Consider the following 21,418-nt stretch of genomic DNA (forward strand, 5'->3'; position numbering starts at 1 on the left):
AGAATCACCGCTGTAAACAAGACTCGGCTTCTCTCACAGAGAAACACGCCAGGCATCAGAGAATGCCAAAACATGGACTGGAGCACCGGACCAACTGTGTTGGCGCCAGCGCGCCATTTGATCTCAAACGTCAAGGTGACAGTTTGTTGTTATTGTTGTTGTTGTTTTAATGAAAGTAGCCTATAGGCCTATTCGTAACAATAATAATTACAGTCATTAACTTGTTTACATATAGCCTACGCTAATACCAGGTCTGTCATAATGTTTATTTGAAGAATAAATGTTATTTCGTTTTTAGTTCATTTTAATTTATAAATAGTCATAATTTACATAAATAGAATATCTGGAATCGTCGTCATTTGAATTTAGAAGATTTCTTAACAAAAACTAACTAAAGAAATTTTGAGATGATAGACAGACAGATGGATGGATGGATGGATAGATAGATAGATAGATAGATAGATAGATAGATAGATAGATAGATAGATAGATAGATAGATAGGCTAGATAGATAGATGGATAGATGGATGGATGGATGGATAGATAGATAGATAGATAGTTATTACATCTTATACTATAAATGTGTTCACCATCTACATGTAGCCTACTACAGCATCCTATCAATCACAGCATTGTAGCCTACATCAAGGAGTTTATATGCATTTCTTATAGGCCTTCCATTTAAAATTATTTCATTTTATTAGGCTATATTTTTTATGAAAATAATTTTTCAATCAGAAAATAGTATTATTATAGCTGAATAATAACACTATTTTCTTCTAACGTGTTTCAAAATTGTTTTAAAATTTTACAGCTGCAATCTATTGTATGAAATGCTATTTAAATTTGACTTGAATTGACTTATGTTTATATTTTTATCATATTTTTTTCATATGTGGTATTAAAGCTATTCTCTCTGCTATGCTGCTTCTCCATACTAAAAAAAAAATTAAATGAAACGAAATATATTATGTAGGCTATTGTGAAATTAAAATACATGCAAGGAAGTATAACTAAAATAATTAAGATAGACACCACAAAAAGAAACTAAACGAAATAAGAAAATAGTAGGCTACATAATATTGGCTGGGTTAGCTAGGACATGTTAACCGTACCATGTTAATAATTTCCTAGAAAACGGATTGAATATTTTTAAAATCCAAGTGCACTGGCCCTTTAAGATGCAATCCAAGTTTCATAAACGCCAGACTGAACACAGTGTGAGTAAGGTGAATTTAATTTGTATGTTCAGATAAGACAATTATAGCGCTTTTTAGTACGCTACTAACTCGTTTTCATATTCAAATAACGCTGGAATTCGTAGCACGTCGTCTCTGGCACATGGAGCTGTTAAATGGAATGAATTGATGGAGCTATTAAAACTAATGCATGGGTTTTTATAACCTTCATATTTGTCCCATTTTCATCCACAACGATAACGATTTGTAATCAGTTCTTTATGTTCAAAATATTAGCCAGCTCCACATTTTGGAAGTGCACATATTTTGCCAATGACATACAGTCTTGTCAGCTGAAAGTAAAATCCGATGTAGAATTTCATTCATTGAGACGGAACGGCTTTACAACCACAATCCATTCATTCGTTCGTGATGATGCAGGGTCATCACTGTTCAAAATTATTGCCCGAGAATAGCACTTTTTTATAAAAAAATTCAAATCTATAATGCTGAAATATATTGTTAAATGTATTCAGGTGTCTAAACACACTTAAAAATATTTCAGTCTGTTTTAGATTTACACATTTAAATTGTTCAGCAAATTTCCATTCGGCTGAATTGAGCAAACTTAAAATGGCCTGCAAATTGTGAATTCAGTACCCTATAAATTAAAATTAAATACCTAATTCAATTTAGGTATGAACATCTACATTCCTACAGGCCTATATTCATTTAAATCTATTTTTGAGTGGAATTTGATAGTGTGCGTCAAATAGCATCACTGTTTTTTTTATATTATATGAAATGTGGATCCAAAAATATAGTTTCTTATACAGCATTCAGAGTTTTCTTAACTGCAACTCAGTTCTTTCTAGACTTGGAAATCGTCTTGACCTTGTATCTTCTAATCTGCAACTTTGTGTTTGGCGCCTCCATATGTCAAAATGCAGCATTTATCATGTCTCATGTCTCATTGGGCAATGAACAGATCCTTAGTATACTCACAGATGGTTTCAATTCCAGATCATTTGTACAACAAATCTTCAGCACTGTAGAGAAAAGGATCTGTTCTCAATGCAAATTCAATGTTAAGATATTTGACACTAACTTTGAATTTACAGATGTTGTTGAAAGATCCACTAATTAAAGAGCATATATTGTGGAAACAGACTTGTTAAACTTGTTAAATTACTAATTTTGATAACAGAGGGATAAGATCTTTCCCACATTCCTGTCTCTTATAATCATACATCTTTAAAAAAAAAAAAAAAAAAAAAGTAATACAATAAAATACAGCTTAAACACAAGGATAGTGCCCCAGATTACCTCTGTACTGGCAAAACAAAAACAAAAAAAGTTAAGCCCCTGTAAAGCTACAGTCAGAAAAAGAAAAAGCAGAGCAGTCACCAAAAGCAAAACTCCCTTGATGTGTTCTATCTATATGAGTTTGTCCTCATGCAGTTCCACCCAGACTACCTTTCCTTTAGTTTCATTTCAGCCTGGCAGTCAAGTGGAAATAAGCATGTTTACCACTGACAATAGTGATGACACACTGTTTGTTTCTCATTTTATCTAAGCCCAGACAGGAAAAGGAATTTGGAGGAGAGGGCAACAATTATGTTCGGCTGAACAGCTACAGTCAGAAAAAGAAAAGATTCCTGAAAAACAAGCTGAAAATAACATAGCGCAGGAGGGGTGCAGCAAATTAGTTTTTCTCGCAGAGCAGCTTGGTTTGATCACAATTATTATTGTTATCACCCCCAAAACCAGGAGCCAAAAATTGTATTGCAGATGAGCACTGACCATCAAGTATTCACTTCCTCCTCTTTTGTAAATAATAGTTGAGACATTCCTTATGTCTGGGCTGTTTGGGTAAACATTTTAAGGGGGGGGGAATGTGTCCCAGAGAATGTGTTTGCTGCAATACTCCCAGAAAATGGAAAACAAATCTCTCTCTCTCTTTTGTACAATACATCAGTTTGACCCTATAAACAGTATTTCTGCAAGAAAAAGATAAAGCCGAATCATTTGGTAAGAGTTCATTTTAAGTGCAGCAGTCAGGCAACATGCAGTTCAGCTCTTCTTTTGGATGGCATGAACCTTGATTCATCAATTGGATTGTTGTGTTGCCACTAAAAAGCTTAGCTGGAATTATCTATTAGCAGTTCCTCCTGAGCTTCAGATTACCAACCACGTATTTACTATAGTACATATCCACCATCTAGTGACTGAGTGTTTTTCCTTAAATATTTTCTTTAAAAGCAACTGTTTCTGTTACATTATAGTTTAATTGCTTGGAGTACATGTGTTTTACACACACAAAGTTATAAATAAATTAAATAAAATGTAATTAAAATGAATTAATTTAATTAAAACCCCTAAACCTAATGTGCAGATATTTATTTATTTAGTTAGTAAGTTATTTACATTTCTAAAGATTGTAACAGCATTTTTTACTTTATTATTTTATAATAAATTTGCTTATGGTACAAAAACATCAAGACATTTTGAGTTGCCATTAGTTGACTATAATGATAGTTTAGTCTAGATGAGTGAGAATTACATTATTTTTGTCAGTGTCATCTTTCATGAGTTACAAAGTAGGCCAGGATTCGGTATAGCCAAGGCCAATGTCATAATCCTCTTGTAAAGTCTGATCATGTGACACAGATTGAAGACACCTAAGGAATCCCGCATGGGTTACACAAAGAGGCTGATGACAAAGCAAGGAAGGAAAACAAGTATGAAACCCACTGATGTGCAAAGCTAGATCCTGTTTTACATCTTAAACAGAAACCACATAGGTGTTTTGCATTTATAGTCTTTTGGCCAAATTACTTTGCTGCAATATTTGCTCTGATGCCAAATATCCTCAGCGGTTCAACAGCCGAGTGACAGTCAATCCCTTTTGAGGATAAACTCACAGCTTTACAAAAGCATATTTAACAATCCAAGCTAGCCTTTCCTAGTGAAAGGAATTTCAGAAATGTCTGCAATTTCTCAGTGGGAAGTCGGTGGTTTATGGGTAATGGAGATGAAGGGAGATGGAAATAAAACGGATGCAGAACGCATTTTCCATAGCAGGAGAGATTCAGAGTGTACTGTATTACTGCAGTTGTAAGTATAGTAAATCAAGGTCAGAAAGGAACTCAGTGCAAAGAATAGTGCATTTGTGTCACATGAAACCTTAACGCTCTCATCAAATATCTAGAATGAAAAAATATATAGATGATATATAGTGTCATATCTGTTGATAATCTGGTCTGCAGTCATGCAGCTTTGTCTGGTATTGTTATATAGTCATTTCTGGCTGTTGTAGAACAAGAAAGTTTATGTTATAAGATTATAAACCTTGTATTAACATTTTTGGTACAATTTTGAAGAATGTGTGTATAAACAATAAAATTAATACTACAGGAGAATGACCATGAATTTAATTATTTTGCAAATGTTTGCTCTCAGACTTACATTTTTGTTCTTTTTGTCCTATTTGTTGTTAAACATGTTTTAGCAGGAAAGGAATGTGCCTCAAAACATGATTGTTCAAAAGAGCCTTCAATGTGCCTTCAAAAAGACCCCCCACACCACCACCACCACCACCACCATGTGTCTCTATTTATATGATGTTGTTGCCATCTTGTGGACACTGTCAATACTGGACAGTCACTGTTTGGAAATGGTTGGCGTTGTAACTGACTGAATATGGTTTGTTTTTAACCTTGAATGTTTCATTTACTTGCAGAGAGACAGAGATAACAGAGAAAGGGCCAAGTTGTTATTGTTAATAACCATCCCAGAGGAGACCTTTTAAAGATTAATTCAAAATATTTTAATATATTTAATATACAATGAATACAGTATTGACTAACATGACTCTGTATGAGTCTGACTGTGTAATGGTTTTGCAATGTAAGCTACATAGCAAAATATGTAAAAAATGCCAGTGTAATGCCAATATAAACTTAAAACCATGACAAGGAAATAAGAATGCGTAGTTTTACTTTTTACAAATTATTTGTAAATGTAGTACTTGAAACAATTCTATTAATGTAGTTGTGAAATGGGAAATGTTGTTTGGAAAGGTTTTTCTTTTCTTTTTTTATAGATTAAACCAAGTATTGAAGGTGACACTTATTAGAATTATAATGAAGAAAGGTAGGTATAATAAGCTAAGACTTTAGCCTTAATGTTAATGTGTATAATTATCTATATTTATTATACAGATTAAAAAAAAATGTGTATGAGGACCGAAATAAATGCTGATGATGATGATACATTAATATGACACTATATGCAAGTTGCATATATGCCAGGCTAAAATGCAACACTGAACTTTATACATTATGTAATAGGAGGTGTTTGCTCAGTCTATGTAGACTGTACGCGAAGACCTGAAGACCCCCGGGCTGTTAAAATATTTATGAATTAATTTCTCTTCTTCATACTTTATAGTCACTAGATGGCGCACGTTTGTTGAGAAACATTCAAAGGTCGAACAACTATCAAAATGGAATCCAAGTCTAAACTGGAGAGTAGTTTAAAAGGTAAGGACAGGTTTTCTAAGAGCATTCCCAAAACTGATTATGTGAGCATTCCAAAAACTGATTATTTTAAAAAGTTTTAAAGGTTTGTTTTGCATGCAAATATGCTCTCGCGCTATGCTCGCCAGTCAGTCAGACTGTCAACAGTCACATAAGCGCAGTTCTGCCACAATCAATAAAGTGCTACTAATTAAGTAATTTAGCATTGCTGAAAAGTGTGCCATAATGTCATAGTGAAATGAAAGGACCATGTTATTAACTGCGTAAACATATCAAATGTCGTCTTTCAAGTGAAACCTTATCCAGTGGATCTACCTGTGCTGCATTATGGCGAGTTGAGCACAGGATATGACGAATACCTGTCCAGTGTCAAGTCAGATGGTGCTGTCCCTATCACCCTTCCACATGGAGAGAAAGTCAGAACATACACATTTGCATTCAATAGTGAATTTAGTTATATTGTCTCAAAAATTAGTTGCCTGCCTAGCCAGCATCTATGATGGCCAAAAATGCTGTGTGGGTAGGCAGCTCACTAATTTGAGACAGACATGATTAAATTCCTCATTTCAGTTCCTCAAAGTGTGATATTTGTGATAACAGGTGGAAGTAACTTGTGAGAACATTGGTCGACTTGCGTTTCTGAGAGATGGTGATTTATCACATTTCATTCTTGCTCTCCACACACCTGAGGATGAAACCAAAGGTCTTGCGCATGTTGCGTTTCTCATTTCACTACCTGTTTTCTGTCATTCTGTTTCATTTTGGATAATATATAGCCTACTCTTTTAGTGGTTGCTCTGTACTTGCTAGGCAAGTGGTGGCCTGTTGGTGATGTTTTGAAGACATCAAACAAATCAAGATGTGGACTTTTATTAGTGAGTAACAGTTAACCTTGCAAACAAATGTCATGATCTTAACATTATTACCATTTCCATGAAGCCTCTGATGGTTCTTGTCATTCCAGGTGGAATCCGTGATGGAGAGAGTTGTGCTCTTCCTGCTCAGTCAAGTTATATTTGGAATTCTGGAAAGGTCTCTCGAAGAAGGCCTATATTTTTCGGCCTATTCCTTGTGGGAACATGGCAAAATTCTCTGGCAAAATGGAGAAGCAGTAGGGTTTTACACCATCAAAAAAAAAGGTATTTCTTATTTTTTTTTAGCTCTAGCATGCTTAGAGATTTGTGGTGGGTGGTTTGTTTACTAGTATAAAAAATGTAATTTTATTTTGTGTGTGTGTTTTTTATAGGCAGCTTGTGTGACGGCTGCACTGGCCAGAGTTATCAGCTCCCTGTGCTGGACACAGTGTTTGTTCGCTCTCACTGGAGAAGGACTGGGCTCGCTTTACAGATGCTGGAGGATTTCTGCTCCTCTCAACCCTCTGAGGCGATTCTGGGAATTAGCTTTCCTATGTCACCTGGCATGTATGGAGGTATGTATACACTAACATCCAAAGGTTTTGGTTTGGTAAGCATAGCTTAAACATATTAAAACAATAAAATAATTGTTTTTATGATTGATTGATTGATTGATTGATTGATTATTTATTGATCATGTTTTACATTTTTTTTAATAACCTTTAACTTTTATTTTATTAAGCTGAGTTATTTACATGTAAAGGATAAAAATATAAAGTGCTCAACTTTAAAAAAATTGAACTTACACTACTGTTCAAAAGTTTGGTAAGATTTTTGAAAGAAGTCTCTTGTACTCACTAAAGCTGCGTTTATTTAATCAAAAATACAGTAAAAGCATGAATATTGTAATGTATTATTACAATTCATAATAATTGTTTTCTATTGTAATATATTGTAAAATGTAATTTATTCCTGTGATGGCAAAGCCGAATTTTCAACAGCCATTATTCCAGTCTCCAGTGTCACATGATCCTTCAGAAATCATTCTAATATGCTGATTTAGTTCTCAAAAAAAAAATTTATTAAACAGTTGTGCTTCCAAATGTTTTTGGATATTTTTCAGGATGCTTTGATGAGTAGAAATTTCAAAAGAACAGTATTTATTTGAAATAGAAATCTATTGGAATATTATAGTTGTCTTTAATGTCACTTTTGATCAATTAATTGCATCCTTGCATTCATTTCTTAAAAAAAAAAAAAAAAATCCTACTGACCCCAAACTTTTAAGTGGTAGTGTTTCTCATGAATGGATACTAGAGGTCAGTCAAACCAAAGGGTAGTCCTTTGGCTTTAGATTATCATAAAAACATGGGGGTGGGCCATTTTGTTTTGGGCCGATGTACTGAGGAACTGGTTTGGTTCTCCAGCCAAATCTGAGCACCAGATATCATAGGCTACAATATCTGCAAACGTTTGACAACTGCATTTAAATATGCAAGTAAATCTCCTAAATGATTGTTCCGCCTGCGTGCAGAATACACAAATCGCTCAACATTGAACTGATAAGAGTAGTTACATCGGCTCTTATCTGTGATTATTTATGTAATAGAAACCTGACACCCAAAGCTTACACAACTTGTTGAAATAACTGTTTACAGTTTGCAAAAAGTATCTCGAGATCCACAAAGAAGAAAGAGAGCGTCTCTATGAAGTGGAAGCTCCGGGTGGATGGGCTCAGAGACGAAATGTGTGGTTAAATATCCAGCTGCGGGACTTTCCAAAACACTGTAAGAAGCTGTGCTGATGTAAAACAGCACATATGACAGTGGTTGGGTAATAAAGTGAGACACTTGACTCATTACATGTGAGAAAGAGCTCTGATTCTAAATATTTATTGGGTTTGTGTTTTATTGGCGTTATATTGAGACTTTGTGGCTGTTACTCAGGACAGTTTATCTCTGAGGTGGTGCTTTTTACAGGTGGAAATTCAGAGCAGAGTCCACGATGCTCATATAGTCACAAAAGATGTGAAGCTGATTTGGAGGAAGAGGTATGATGTTATCTAACATTTATTTAAGCTTATCTAGAGACAATTTACTGGCTGTTACCGTAAGTGTCTCAGCTGTCCTTGGAGGATATAATACCTAAAATATAACGATATAATTAATCATGTATTCTTTGTATTCATACTCATTTCTACAGGGGATCCTTCGACGATGTGAATCATCAGTCAGTCTCAAAGACTCGGGAAAGAAGCGACCAGCGGATCAGACTGACGCAGGCACTAACTTTAAAAAAGCCAGGACTTAACATTCAGTTATTTAATGTTTCATGAAATATCTCTGACAGGCAGTTTCCTTTCAAGCCATAACAGAGAGCCTAAATATTCAAGATGGAATTCTGTATGGTCATGTGTTAAAATATGTAGATGTTGGTAATAAGTATCTATCTGAGATTTGCCCTCTGGGTAACAGTCTCAGGTATTGTCATTCTATAAAGCTTACCATAACATTTAATGCTGATTGCCAAATGGTAATCAGACTGTCATGCCATCTGTATCTGGATAACAGAAATGAAGAGTTTCATTGTCTTGTTATAGCCATATAGCGGCTAATAATCTGTAATTTTGGCCACATTTAATTGATTATATAAAGAATATGCAGCTAGACTAGATCAAATCTCTCTCAAAAAAATAAATATATGATATGCTTTATGCCTTAAGTGTCACATTAGGCTGTTTTTTATTTTATTGTGCGTTTTTTTTATTTTGTGATTTATTTTAATGTGTGGTTGTGTAAATTTTATTGTGTAATGTTTTAAATTTCACAAAGCAATGCGATATTTCTATGAAAATCTTAATCTGGTGTTTTCCAAATATATGGATCAGGGGCCTGTACCATGAAGCCGGTTTAGCTGGCTAGCCAGGTAAGTTTCAGTTTAGTTTGCGCCAACTCTGCACTTAAGTATAAACAAATTTTAAGTATAAACAAATTACAAATACAAGTCATTTCAACTCACTTTGTAAAATCCTGACTGGCGCTGAACTGCTCTCTGTAAGTTGATTGGACTTTTCAGTATTAGTTGTTTCAACTAATCATGTCAAGTTAAAAAAAAGTAATCATTAGAACCTCAACAATGGTGACCATATAAAAAAAAAAAAAATCCTACTGACCCCAAACTTTTAAGTGGTAGTGTTTCTCATGAATGGATACTAGAGGTCAGTCAAACCAAAGGGTAGTCCTTTGGCTTTAGATTATCATAAAAACATGGGGTGGGCCATTTTGTTTTGGGCCGATGTACTGAGGAACTGGTTTGGTTCTCCAGCCAAATCTGAGCACCAGATATCATAGGCTACAATATCTGCAAACGTTTGACAACTGCATTTAAATATGCAAGTAAATCTCCTAAATGATTGTTCCGCCTGCGTGCAGAATACACAAATCGCTCAACATTGAACTGATAAGAGTAGTTACATCGGCTCTTATCTGTGATTATTTATGTAATAGAAACCTGACACCCAAAGCTTACACAACTTGTTGAAATAACTGTTTACAGTTTGCAAAAAGTATCTCGAGATCCACAAAGAAGAAAGAGAGCGTCTCTATGAAGTGGAAGCTCCGGGTGGATGGGCTCAGAGACGAAATGTGTGGTTAAATATCCAGCTGCGGGACTTTCCAAAACACTGTAAGAAGCTGTGCTGATGTAAAACAGCACATATGACAGTGGTTGGGTAATAAAGTGAGACACTTGACTCATTACATGTGAGAAAGAGCTCTGATTCTAAATATTTATTGGGTTTGTGTTTTATTGGCGTTATATTGAGACTTTGTGGCTGTTACTCAGGACAGTTTATCTCTGAGGTGGTGCTTTTTACAGGTGGAAATTCAGAGCAGAGTCCACGATGCTCATATAGTCACAAAAGATGTGAAGCTGATTTGGAGGAAGAGGTATGATGTTATCTAACATTTATTTAAGCTTATCTAGAGACAATTTACTGGCTGTTACCGTAAGTGTCTCAGCTGTCCTTGGAGGATATAATACCTAAAATATAACGATATAATTAATCATGTATTCTTTGTATTCATACTCATTTCTACAGGGGATCCTTCGACGATGTGAATCATCAGTCAGTCTCAAAGACTCGGGAAAGAAGCGACCAGCGGATCAGACTGACGCAGGCACTAACTTTAAAAAAGCCAGGACTTAACATTCAGTTATTTAATGTTTCATGAAATATCTCTGACAGGCAGTTTCCTTTCAAGCCATAACAGAGAGCCTAAATATTCAAGATGGAATTCTGTATGGTCATGTGTTAAAATATGTAGATGTTGGTAATAAGTATCTATCTGAGATTTGCCCTCTGGGTAACAGTCTCAGGTATTGTCATTCTATAAAGCTTACCATAACATTTAATGCTGATTGCCAAATGGTAATCAGACTGTCATGCCATCTGTATCTGGATAACAGAAATGAAGAGTTTCATTGTCTTGTTATAGCCATATAGCTGCTAATAATCTGTAATTTTGGCCACATTTAATTGATTATATAAAGAATATGCAGCTAGACTAGATCAAATCTCTCTCAAAAACTAAAAGATCCTACAGCTCTCCAGTGAACCAGTCCTTAACAATCTGCTTGTTTTCTTTCACCCACTGAATATTGGCCTCTGTCCTCTCAATGACCTGCTCCAAAGCTCGAGCTGCAAGGCCCTGGTTTTTCTCTTCCTGCTCCCTCTGAAGCTGCTTCAGCTGTGTAGAGACAATTTGGAATGTTTGTGTAAGATCAATGGTGGAAACATAATTACAGATTGAGACATTGTCAACTATTACACTTTTACAGTAACTAGAAGAATGAAAATTTTGGACAAAAGCACCTCTTCAAGTTCGACGTCTGTGGAGAACCTTTTTGTCACAGCATCTAACAGACTGCCTAAAGTCATGGCTCCCGCTCCATTCCTGCCCAAATGAGATGATCGTTAGTCATATGTCCATATATTTATGGTTTCCAAGCAACTGTGTGATAAAACCTTGAAGACAATTAGGATTATCATTCATTTATAGCTGAAGGCAGCCTTTGGACCCTAATTGCTCCTGATCTTTGATTCTTTTATGTAACTTTGGTGTTACAACTTCCTGATTGCTGTAGTTATTCCCACCTGAGTTTACAAGATTTACATTTCATAATTCATTAAACACAACTGAACATCCTTGTGTTTGCAGATTGAGTAATTTGCACAAGAATTTAAGGGTGATTTCATTTACCTCTCTAGTTTCCACTGAAATAAATGTTAAAATCCTAACTTACTCTTGGGTGAAGTAGGACCAGTGCCCACGGACGAAATCCCAAGCGAGAGGCTGGCCGGCGACGTTTTTGGCAATGTAGCTAATGGTAGAGACCATATCCATTTTTCTTATCTTTGAAGGGTCAAGAGTGTACTGAAGATATCTGTGGTATTACAAACGTCATAGTGAGTATTAAGTAAACAAAATGTGTCGTTGAGATGGTGTAAAGCTTATATCTCAACACTGACCTGTTTAGCAGCCAGATTTCTTTGGTGCATGATAAGGCGTATCTTAATTTGTCTTTCTCGGCAGGCACCGTGGCTCTTTGGTATTCTTTCCAAGCAAATTCCCAATCATACTCATCACCGGTAGCTATTGCATTGCAGTAGATTTCTTTTCTCAAATTCGGATGAATGCTAAATGTGAAAAATATCATTCAAGTCAATATAATTTATGTATATGCATCTTGTAGAACTGTAATTGACAGTAATTTAATTTAAACTTAAAGGCGCAACTCACTGATTGGAGCCATTTTTATAATCTTGAATTGACTTCTAGCCATTTTTATGCACTTGGTAAGGCCATTGCTGCAGGCTACTGAAATAGCATTTACCTGGTTATACCTGAAGGGGAAAAGAATAAATAATGATTGCTAGATGTCCAACAAAATATATATAAAGTAAGACGAAAATGCTGCTTACTGGTCAGTGTGTTTCTCAGGAATGGTTCCGTTATTGTGTACTCCTCAAATCGGTCATATAGTTGTGTGATTAGATTGCGTATGTATTTCTAAACATAGAATTGTACAGTTAATGCTGAGTATCACAATTTTCACTCTTATGCACATATTCAAGAAACTGTATCCTTATGCTCACCGTTATCGGACCGTAGACCTCAGAGCGATCAAACATAAGGATTAAGTGATCCAGGTTTTTCAGTGCTGACTCCCATGGAATATACTCAGTATCATTTACTAGGTACTTGGTTAGACCTAGTGCAATAGTGACGTTGAGGCGATGAGCCCTATACAGAAATAATCAGTTATTATGCAGCAACAAATCTAAATCTAAATTTACAACATTGGTCAACTGAAAATTACCTTGCAATATTAAAAGCGTCATCAATTAGTTGCCCTCGGTTGATGATTGGAATGACCTAAAGATAGATTAATAATATTTGATTACATCAGTACATCAGTATTAATGACAAAACCTACTTCACTTAAGTATGTGAACACAAGTGGCCAGAGTGGCCCTCGCCAAATAACAACCAACTACTGATCATTTTCTCTGCATGGGCTTTTGAGTTGTAACAAATATGTTTGAAAAACACATGGTTACAACAGCCAGAGAAAAAGAGGAGGAAAAAAAACTAAAAGAGAAGTCAAGGGTCAAGAGCCCAACTAAAGCAGACACTGATCTCTAACATGGTTACTTCAAATGAAACAATAAATCAACATCTAAACCTTAGTTAATTCTCAATAAGATCTTCTGTAGATGTCTGACAGAAATAAAGTCAGTCTGGTTATTAATAAGTGGAGCTGGTGACGCTGTTTGTGGGGTTGTTTAATCAGGTCTTGAGAGATTTAATGTATTTTATTTCAGTTGATTTCATCTAAGGCTGTGACTAAAGTTAGTTGTCCTTGTGTTTGCAGATTGAGTAATTTGCACAAGAATTTAAGGGTGATTTCATTTACCTCTAGTTTCCACTGAAATAAATGTTAAAATCCTAACTTACTCTTGGGTGAAGTAGGACCAGTGCCCACGGACGAAATCCCAAGCGAGAGGCTGGCGGCGGCGTTTTGGCAATGTAGCTAATGGTAGAGACCATATCCATTTTTCTTATCTTTGAAGGGTCAAGAGTGTACTGAAGATATCTGTGGTATTACAAACGTCATAGTGAGTATTAAGTAAACAAAATGTGTCGTTGAGATGGTGTAAAGCTTATATCTCTACACTGACCTGTTTAGCAGCCAGATTTCTTTGGTGCATGATAAGGCGTATCTTAATTTGTCTTTCTCGGCAGGCACCGTGGCTCTTTGGTATTCTTTCCAAGCAAATTCCCAATCATACTCATCACCGGTAGCTATTGCATTGCAGTAGATTTCTTTTCTCAAATTCGGATGAATGCTAAATGTGAAAAATATCATTCAAGTCAATATAATTTATGTATATGCATCTTGTAGAACTGTAATTGACAGTAATTTAATTTAAACTTAAAGGCGCAACTCACTGATTGGAGCCATTTTTATAATCTTCGAATTGACTTCTAGCCATTTTTATGCACTTGGTAAGGCCATTGCTGCAGGCTACTGAAATAGCATTTACCTGGTTATACCTGAAGGGGAAAAGAATAAATAATGATTGCTAGATGTCCAACAAAATATATATAAAGTAAGACGAAAATGCTGCTTACTGGTCAGTGTGTTTCTCAGGAATGGTTCCGTTTATTGTGTACTCCTCAAATCGGTCATATAGTTGTGTGATTAGATTGCGTATGTATTTCTAAACATAGAATTGTACAGTTAATGCTGAGTATCACAATTTTCACTCTTATGCACATATTCAAGAAACTGTATCCTTATGCTCACCGTTATCGGACCGTAGACCTCAGAGCGATCAAACATAAGGATTAAGTGATCCAGGTTTTTCAGTGCTGACTCCCATGGAATATACTCAGTATCATTTACTAGGTACTTGGTTAGACCTAGTGCAATAGTGACGTTGAGGCGATGAGCCCTATACAGAAATAATCAGTTATTATGCAGCAACAAATCTAAATCTAAATTTACAACATTGGTCAACTGAAAAATTACCTTGCAATATTAAAAGCGTCATCAATTAGTTGCCCTCGGTTGATGATTGGAATGACCTAAAGATAGATTAATAATATTTGATTACATCAGTACATCAGTATTAATGACAAAACCTACTTCACTTAAGTATGTGAACACAAGTGGCCAGAGTGGCCCCTCGCCAAATAACAACCAACTGCAAAATTGGTGCGATGTTTTCAACTTTTTGGCCACTTGGTATCAAAAATCCTCTCGTTATTTAGAAACTAGAAAGTATTAGAATGTGACAGCGGTTTTCAAAACGATGCTTGGAGCCAGTCAGTCTAAATTAAAAGTCAGTTTAAGGCATATAAAGTGTTCACCCAAAAATTTAAATTCTGTCATTAATTAGTCACACTCATGTCGTTCCAAATCCGTAAGACCTTTGTTCATCTTCCGAACACAAATTAAGATATTTTTGATGAAATCCAAAGCTTTCTAACCCTGCATAGACAGCTACACAACTGACAAGTTCAAGGCCCAGAAAGGTACATCATTAAAATAGTCCATGTGACATAAAAATAACGACTTTATTCAGCAATTTGAACACACGTCAAAGACCGACATGGAAGAGAGGAAATTGTTGAATAAAGCCATTATCTTTGTTTTCTTTGGATTATTTTAACGATATCCAGAATCGGACCACGTGTTGGCTAAGCGTTCACATCTACGTTCACAAACAATATTTGATTTGAAAGGACACGTAATATTTCTTTAAAGATACTTACATGATGATTTCTTTCAAGTTGTATACGAAGCTTATTCCAGTTTTCTTCATCGTAGTTGACACGGAAAAAGCCAGTACAGTTGACATTTGCAAGAAGCCACACATCTTTGTCTTGAAGTAGAAAGTGCGGCTGTCGGACTGTAAGGAGGGATGCAGGAAGGATGGGATGCGGCAGGGTTAATCACAACTAACAGCTACTGCAGATTTATGCCTGTTGTTTGGCCAGGTTTAAATTATGCTTTAATGTTTATTTGTTCCTTACCTGGACCGTTTTTTTCCAGCATATAGCTTTTCACTGTATCATCTCCGGCCTTATTATATCTGATGTCAACCTGCCATGCAATACTGTTAGGAAGAAAATGAACAATATTTGAATGAATCAATAAAAATGAGTTTGGCTAAGGAAGCTATATAGCTTTTTTGTTTGATTGTAGTTTAAATCCAGTGCCATGTTAAATAATTCAATAATATGATACTATTGTAAACGGCAATTTGATTCTTGAAACTCACCCATGGCCCTGTGTTTGCTTCAGTAAAAAGTGTTCTTGAGAAGTCTCCCCTGTCTGGGTAATAATGGTGACTACTGGATACCCCACTTGCTCAATCCACGTGCTCATGAAGCCTTCCACATCTACTTTTGTCTCCTGATCATTGTGGGAAATATTTGTCATTATCTTATCATATCATTTCAACTTGAAAATAGAATATTGGTCCTTAATTTACCTCTTGCAAGCATTTCAAAAGATCTTTGTACACAGTGTTCTTGTACTCGAACTTCGCAAGATACATCTAAAATACATAATTAGTAATTAGGCAGTCAGTCCAGACTATACTTTAAAATCTTCAAAAATAAATACATAAAAATATTCTAATACATAAAAGCATGGTATACTACGGAAGCCGTAGTATACCATGAAAGACCTAAGCTATAAAAAAATATTTGTATATATGTTATAGTTGAGTTGGGGATTAAAATAAGCTATTTCAACATTATATACAGTATATTTAAAAATATTCATTATTATATGATATATACATTTTTCCCCATTTCAGCTTACCTTGATTCCTTTCATAAATGCGTCCTCGTTCATGAACGTGGCCAGCATTCTCAACACAGCAGCACCCTAAAAAATGTACAGAGCTTGAAACTTTCTTATAATCCTAAAGGACTGTTTTGTAAATTAAAATATTGTGCAATATTGTATTGTAACATTTTGGTAAATTAAGCTTATCAACATCAGAAATGTATTGATGCCCACCTTGCTGTAGGTGATGTCATCAAAAAGCTCTGTGATCTGAGAGAAAGTTTGAATATAATTTTCCTGCAAGCTGAGAGGATGGGAAGAGTTTAAGGAATCCACTTGAAAGGCGGTCTGGGTTTCTCTGAGAACAATTAGATCTCTCTGAAAACACAAATGAATCACATCATCAGAGGAGGATGTAAGTTTTAATTGAATGAATTTATGGTCATTGTAGAAGTCAACAAATGAAAAAAAATTGTTATTGTTAAAATCAATATTCTAAAATAAACAAAAACATACTATGTCCCAGCCATCAGCTTCCACCCCAATGTATGACATGTATGTCGCAAGTCCTTCATTCAGCCACAGGTCATTCCACCAGCGCATGGTAACAAGGTTTCCAAACCACTGAAATCAAGCACAGGAAATTTAAAGATGATTTTGTTAAAGATTCATGGGTTTTTAACCGCTAATGGATGATCTAAAAATGTTCTGTAAAGAAAATGCACTGCAGAATGTGAATAATAAAATACAATTAACTACATAATCATGCTACAGAATAGCAAATAAATAGGCTATGGTTAAAAAAAAAAAGCTATGGTAATGTCTTCAGCATGATATATAATTTGTTAAACTGTGTTAATTTACCACTTAACCAATACCATGGTGACATCCAGGCAATGTACATCTTTAAGGTTCCAATTACCGCACGTCTAGGTTAACAATGACATTCACTGAAATATCTAGCTTAATGTAAACTTTAGCCAGTGATGAATAATACATTATCATGACTATATGACTATGTTTACCTGAAGTGCTAATTCATGAGCGATCAGAGTGGCCACCCGTTCTCGATCAAAGGTCGATGCTGTATGTTTATCATACAGCAGACCTGACTCCTGATATGAAATGAAACCCCAGTTTTCCATTGCTCCAACACTGAGGTCTGGCAAAGCAATCTGGTCTGTAATAAAACAAATTCTGCATGTGATCTTGTGAAGCTTGAGTTTGCATGCTTTCGTTTTAGCTTGCTCTACCTGTTCAATGTAGGCTAGTTCACACAAAAGTGGAAATTCTGTCATTTACTGACACTTCGTGTTGTTCCAAACCTGAATGACTTTTTTTTCATTTGAGAAACACAAAAGAATATATATTGAAGAATGCATTTGTCCATAAAATGAAAATGAGAGGGCTCCAAAACAACCTTGGACCCCATTTAACTTACAGTACACTCTTAAAAATAAAGGTGCTTCAAAAGGTTCTTCACAGCGATGCCATAGAAGAACCATTTTTGGTTCCACAAAGAACCATCTCTTTCTTACATTTTTATAATCTGAAGAATGTAAATGTTCTTCAGATGTAAACTGTTCTTTATGGAACCATTTAGACAAAAAAGTTCTTCTATGGCATCGTGAAGCACCTTTATTTTTAAGAGTGTGTGGATACAAAAATACTAAGGAATTTTTTCAAATGCATTCCCTAAAAAATGACATACAGGTTTGGAACAATATATGAGGACGAATAAATTATAAAATCTTTTAGCTGAACTATAATTTTAATACGTGTTAAACTTCATCCACACGTATTAATGCATGCAGTTAAAATAATTTACATTGAAATAGTGAGTGAGGTTCTTTTCCACTGACTCACCTATTTTTGATAGTGGGTATGTCGATCCAAATTCTTTCTGATAGTGAACCAGAATCTTCTCTGTTACTTCAAGTGCGTGGTCAACATGGCCAGCATTAATAGCATCACCCCGAGCATGTATCTTGGAAATACATATTCATTATTTGTGAAATGTTAAAAATAAATAAATAAATAAACAAGCAGGCACTCAAGTGCCTTCAATTAAAAATGAAAGAAACATACATTTATGTTTGTACCAGAAGATCTCGTTTTAAAGTCAAAATCAGATATAGTGAAAGCCAAAGAATAAGTTGACATGATGGGGGTCTCTTTAAATGTAGTCACAATCCATTCTTCTCCATCTATTTCTGTCTGGTGTGGACCTAATGATAAAACAAAAATAGAAGTTATGTACTGTACACAAATACCTCGATTTTTTTTTAGTTTATGTCCTTTGCAGATAAGCTACAGTCTTTTCTAAATTTTTCAGGTCTTGAACTGAAACTGAACTGCTGTTTATTATTCAGTATCTAGATACAGGAGAACGAAATATCAATATGAAATCATCTTTCATTATTATCAGAACAGTGAGGTTCTGATATGATCAAGTCTAATAATAACTAGAAAGGATCCTAACCTCCTTTTTCATTGGACAGGGCAAAAGTGCCTGGTTTGTGGATAATAGTAATACGAAACACAGCCTTCAGCGCTGGCTCATCAAAGCACGGAAACACTTTCCTGGCGTTTGTGGGTTTCAGCAGACTGGTGGCGAGGAATCTGTTTGTGGAGACATTTTCATGCAAAACATAAGTAAATAAAAAAAGAACGACAGTAATTTAGTTCTGTATTTATGTTATTTGTGATCAAAAAAATTGTGTGATATCCACATGTAAAAACAACAGCAAAGTAAGGATTTTTATCGTTTTAGGGAAGAAATAAATGAGCAACAAAAATCTCAAGAGGAAACTGTTTGTGAAGACATTTTTATGCAAAAGAGCAAATAAAAATGAACAATAGTAATTAAATTCAAATGTTCTGGATAGTGCTGTCAAACGATTAATCGCGATTAAGTTTTTGTTTACATAGCCTAATATATGTGTGTGTACTGTGTATATTTATTATTTATATATAAATACACACACATGCATGTATATATTTAAGAAAAATGTTACATTTATATATTAAATATATTTATATATGATATAATTTATATGAATATCAATATATACATGTAAAGATTTTCAAAATATATGCTGTATGTGTGTGTCTTTATATAGCCTATACATAATAAATATACACAGCACACACACATATATTATGTAAACAAAGACTTTTATTTTGGATGCGATTAATCGTTTGACAGCACTTGTTCTGGATTTATGTTATTTGTCATCACACGTGATATCCATTTGTTAAAACACAACGAAGTGATGAATTGAGCAACAAAAATCTCTGAAAGCCTCTTCTAACAATAAACAGTTTCTTGGACAAGAGAACCATGGTGAATATGATAAAGAAAAACTTAGAAAATTAATTTTAAAAACTATTTGTGAAACCAAATACATGCTAATATATGAAGTGTTTCTTAGGTTGATATAATTAGACATGCACATTTTGTCACTGAAGTTCCTATGGGTGTTTTTAACTGAACTTAAAAGCAACATTTGAAAGACAAAAATATCATATTAAAATTTAAATGAAAAAATATATATACATTAAAATGTACTAGTTAATAAAGATGTTTTTATTACAAGCAACTGGATTTCCTAATATTATGAGTCTTTACCTCTCTTGATCCTCATCTTCCTCCTCCTCGGCTTTCACCTTCTCTGTGTACCGGTTCACATAAAACCCATCCAAGCCGTCAAAAAGTTCCCCTTCGAATTTGGTGACAATATCATAGGTCCCATTTACAGTCATTGTGTCCTTAAGTTGGATCTCGAGGAAATGACTTTCATCGTGATGAATTTTATATCCACTCACTGATAATTTCTCATTTGATCCCGATTTTCTCACTTCCAAGGTCGTCACATTTAGGTTCTGAGCGTGAAGAAAGATGCTCCTGGATGCTGTCATACACTGTACTTTTACAGTTGACTGTCCCGTGAAAGCGAAGGATTGGTTTGTATAGTTGTTAGTTATCGCTGCGTAAAGGTACGGTTGAATGAAGACTTCGTATCTCTCAGGAATCAAATTGTCAGGAAGTCTGAGAGTCGGTGGAAGTCCTGTTGGAATAACCGTAGGTTTAATTGGAGGCGGTGGACTCACCGGAGGGTATTTATCTATTTGAATTTTGTACATCACAGCCATCATCACTAAAGCACAAACAGAAGAAACTGTGAGGACCCCAATGCCGATAGCCAAGACCTTGGTCATGCCAGTTCCTTTGGCCATTTCTACACCTTCTGAGAAACCTCCAAGAATGAATTGAGCTAGGCGAACCTGCTCTACGCTTTTAGACTGTGCACCCTCTCGCAGATCTTCACAATATATGTACTGCTAAAGGCGTCAAGCACCTATACCACGCCTAGAAGAGACCACGCATTACGAGTTTACACATTAACCAGCATGGATGAGCCAGGAACAAACAAATATGATGGTATTTCACACGTACTGTGTCCCGTCACACTTTGCCCCACATCTGGAATCAGTTTTAATATCTATCAAGTAGTTCATAGTCAGAAAGAAAAACACAAAAGAGAGCTTTGATGCTGAGAAAAGAGATGCATCAGATCAGTTAAAGTAAATTTTTCTTAATCACCTGACCCATGTAGAGCAGTCCCAAGCTGATATTCTTGAGTCCTTCTTATGTTCTGCCAGAGACATCCAGCTGTTTGGGACCTTCTTGCTGCCCAGAAACTTTTCCAGAATCCTCTGATGACACACACACATATACACACACACATATACACACAAAAAGCATTCATTGACTGGTTTCTGAGACTTTTCTACTTCTATATCAGCATATCTTTGAGTGAAACTTGTAGTGTGTTTTCTTTAGAGTTAGAGGAGGGGACTCTGGTGCTTCATATTTTGTAACATGTCCCTACTTTCCCCACCTTTCAGTTTTATTCTAAACTTTAAGAAAATAACTGTTTGGTCTTATTAAAATTTAATGAATGTCCTGTGGAAT

The 21,418-nt window shown here is 35.2% G+C and overlaps 2 protein-coding genes across 7 annotated transcripts; one reads left to right on the plus strand and one right to left on the minus strand.

Moving 5' to 3' along the window:
• Window positions 1-2: 2 nt before the first annotated feature.
• Window positions 3-9,286, plus strand: fam169b (family with sequence similarity 169 member B). 6 transcript variants are annotated; one of them, XR_009266956.1, is made up of 10 exons: window positions 3-135; window positions 5,631-5,722; window positions 6,011-6,135; window positions 6,320-6,422; window positions 6,509-6,594; window positions 6,684-6,858; window positions 6,966-7,148; window positions 8,232-8,437; window positions 8,553-8,623; window positions 8,776-8,838. XR_009266956.1 is itself a non-coding variant. In XM_058751142.1 (9 exons), exons 2-9 carry the CDS (start codon window positions 5,686-5,688, stop codon window positions 8,881-8,883), a joined length of 888 nt encoding a protein of 295 aa, XP_058607125.1. In that variant the 5' UTR covers window positions 3-135; window positions 5,631-5,685; the 3' UTR covers window positions 8,884-9,286. The 6 variants fall into 6 exon arrangements, 4 of the variants coding, with proteins under 4 accessions (XP_058607125.1, XP_058607123.1, XP_058607124.1 ...); XR_009266955.1 differs by having other exon boundaries at window positions 8,232-8,623; window positions 8,776-8,852; XM_058751142.1 differs by lacking the exon at window positions 8,232-8,437 and having other exon boundaries at window positions 8,776-9,286.
• Window positions 9,287-11,161: 1,875 nt separating this feature from the next.
• On the minus strand, window positions 11,162-20,686 carry anpeplb (alanyl (membrane) aminopeptidase-like b). The gene is made up of 20 exons (XM_058751145.1): window positions 20,072-20,686; window positions 18,923-19,062; window positions 18,529-18,668; window positions 18,307-18,427; window positions 17,466-17,620; window positions 16,957-17,064; window positions 16,675-16,818; window positions 16,474-16,539; window positions 16,139-16,204; window positions 15,926-16,059; window positions 15,678-15,760; window positions 15,417-15,553; window positions 14,671-14,726; window positions 14,446-14,593; window positions 14,271-14,359; window positions 14,088-14,192; window positions 13,817-13,984; window positions 11,878-12,018; window positions 11,447-11,528; window positions 11,162-11,321 (listed from the first exon to the last, which is right to left on the minus strand). The coding sequence occupies exons 1-20, from the start codon at window positions 20,677-20,679 to the stop codon at window positions 11,172-11,174; spliced, it is 2,841 nt and encodes a 946-aa protein (XP_058607128.1). The 5' UTR covers window positions 20,680-20,686; the 3' UTR covers window positions 11,162-11,171.
• Between the last annotated feature and the right edge of the window lie 732 nt (window positions 20,687-21,418).

Source organism: Onychostoma macrolepis, chromosome 18, assembly GCF_012432095.1.
Source record: "Onychostoma macrolepis isolate SWU-2019 chromosome 18, ASM1243209v1, whole genome shotgun sequence".
NCBI lineage: Eukaryota > Metazoa > Chordata > Actinopteri > Cypriniformes > Cyprinidae > Onychostoma > Onychostoma macrolepis.

What these genes read in the sequence shown, in the direction of transcription:
- anpeplb (XM_058751145.1), bottom strand. Translation starts at nt 20,679, where the DNA reads ATGGCCAAAGGAACTGGCATGACCAAGGTCTTGGCTATCGGCATTGGG. An exon ending in CCTGTCCAATGAAAAAGGAG is followed by an intron (nt 18,669 to 18,922) that starts GTTAGGATCCTT and finishes TTTTATCATTAG; the next exon opens with GTCCACACCAGACAGAAATA. An exon ending in AGGTCTACGGTCCGATAACG is followed by an intron (nt 14,360 to 14,445) that starts GTGAGCATAAGG and finishes TTCTATGTTTAG; the next exon opens with AAATACATACGCAATCTAAT.
- fam169b (XM_058751140.1), top strand. Translation starts at nt 5,686, where the DNA reads ATGGAATCCAAGTCTAAACTGGAGAGTAGTTTAAAAG. An exon ending in CAAGATGTGGACTTTTATTA is followed by an intron (nt 6,595 to 6,683) that starts GTGAGTAACAGT and finishes TTGTCATTCCAG; the next exon opens with GTGGAATCCGTGATGGAGAG. An exon ending in AAGCTGATTTGGAGGAAGAG is followed by an intron (nt 8,624 to 8,775) that starts GTATGATGTTAT and finishes TCATTTCTACAG; the next exon opens with GGGATCCTTCGACGATGTGA.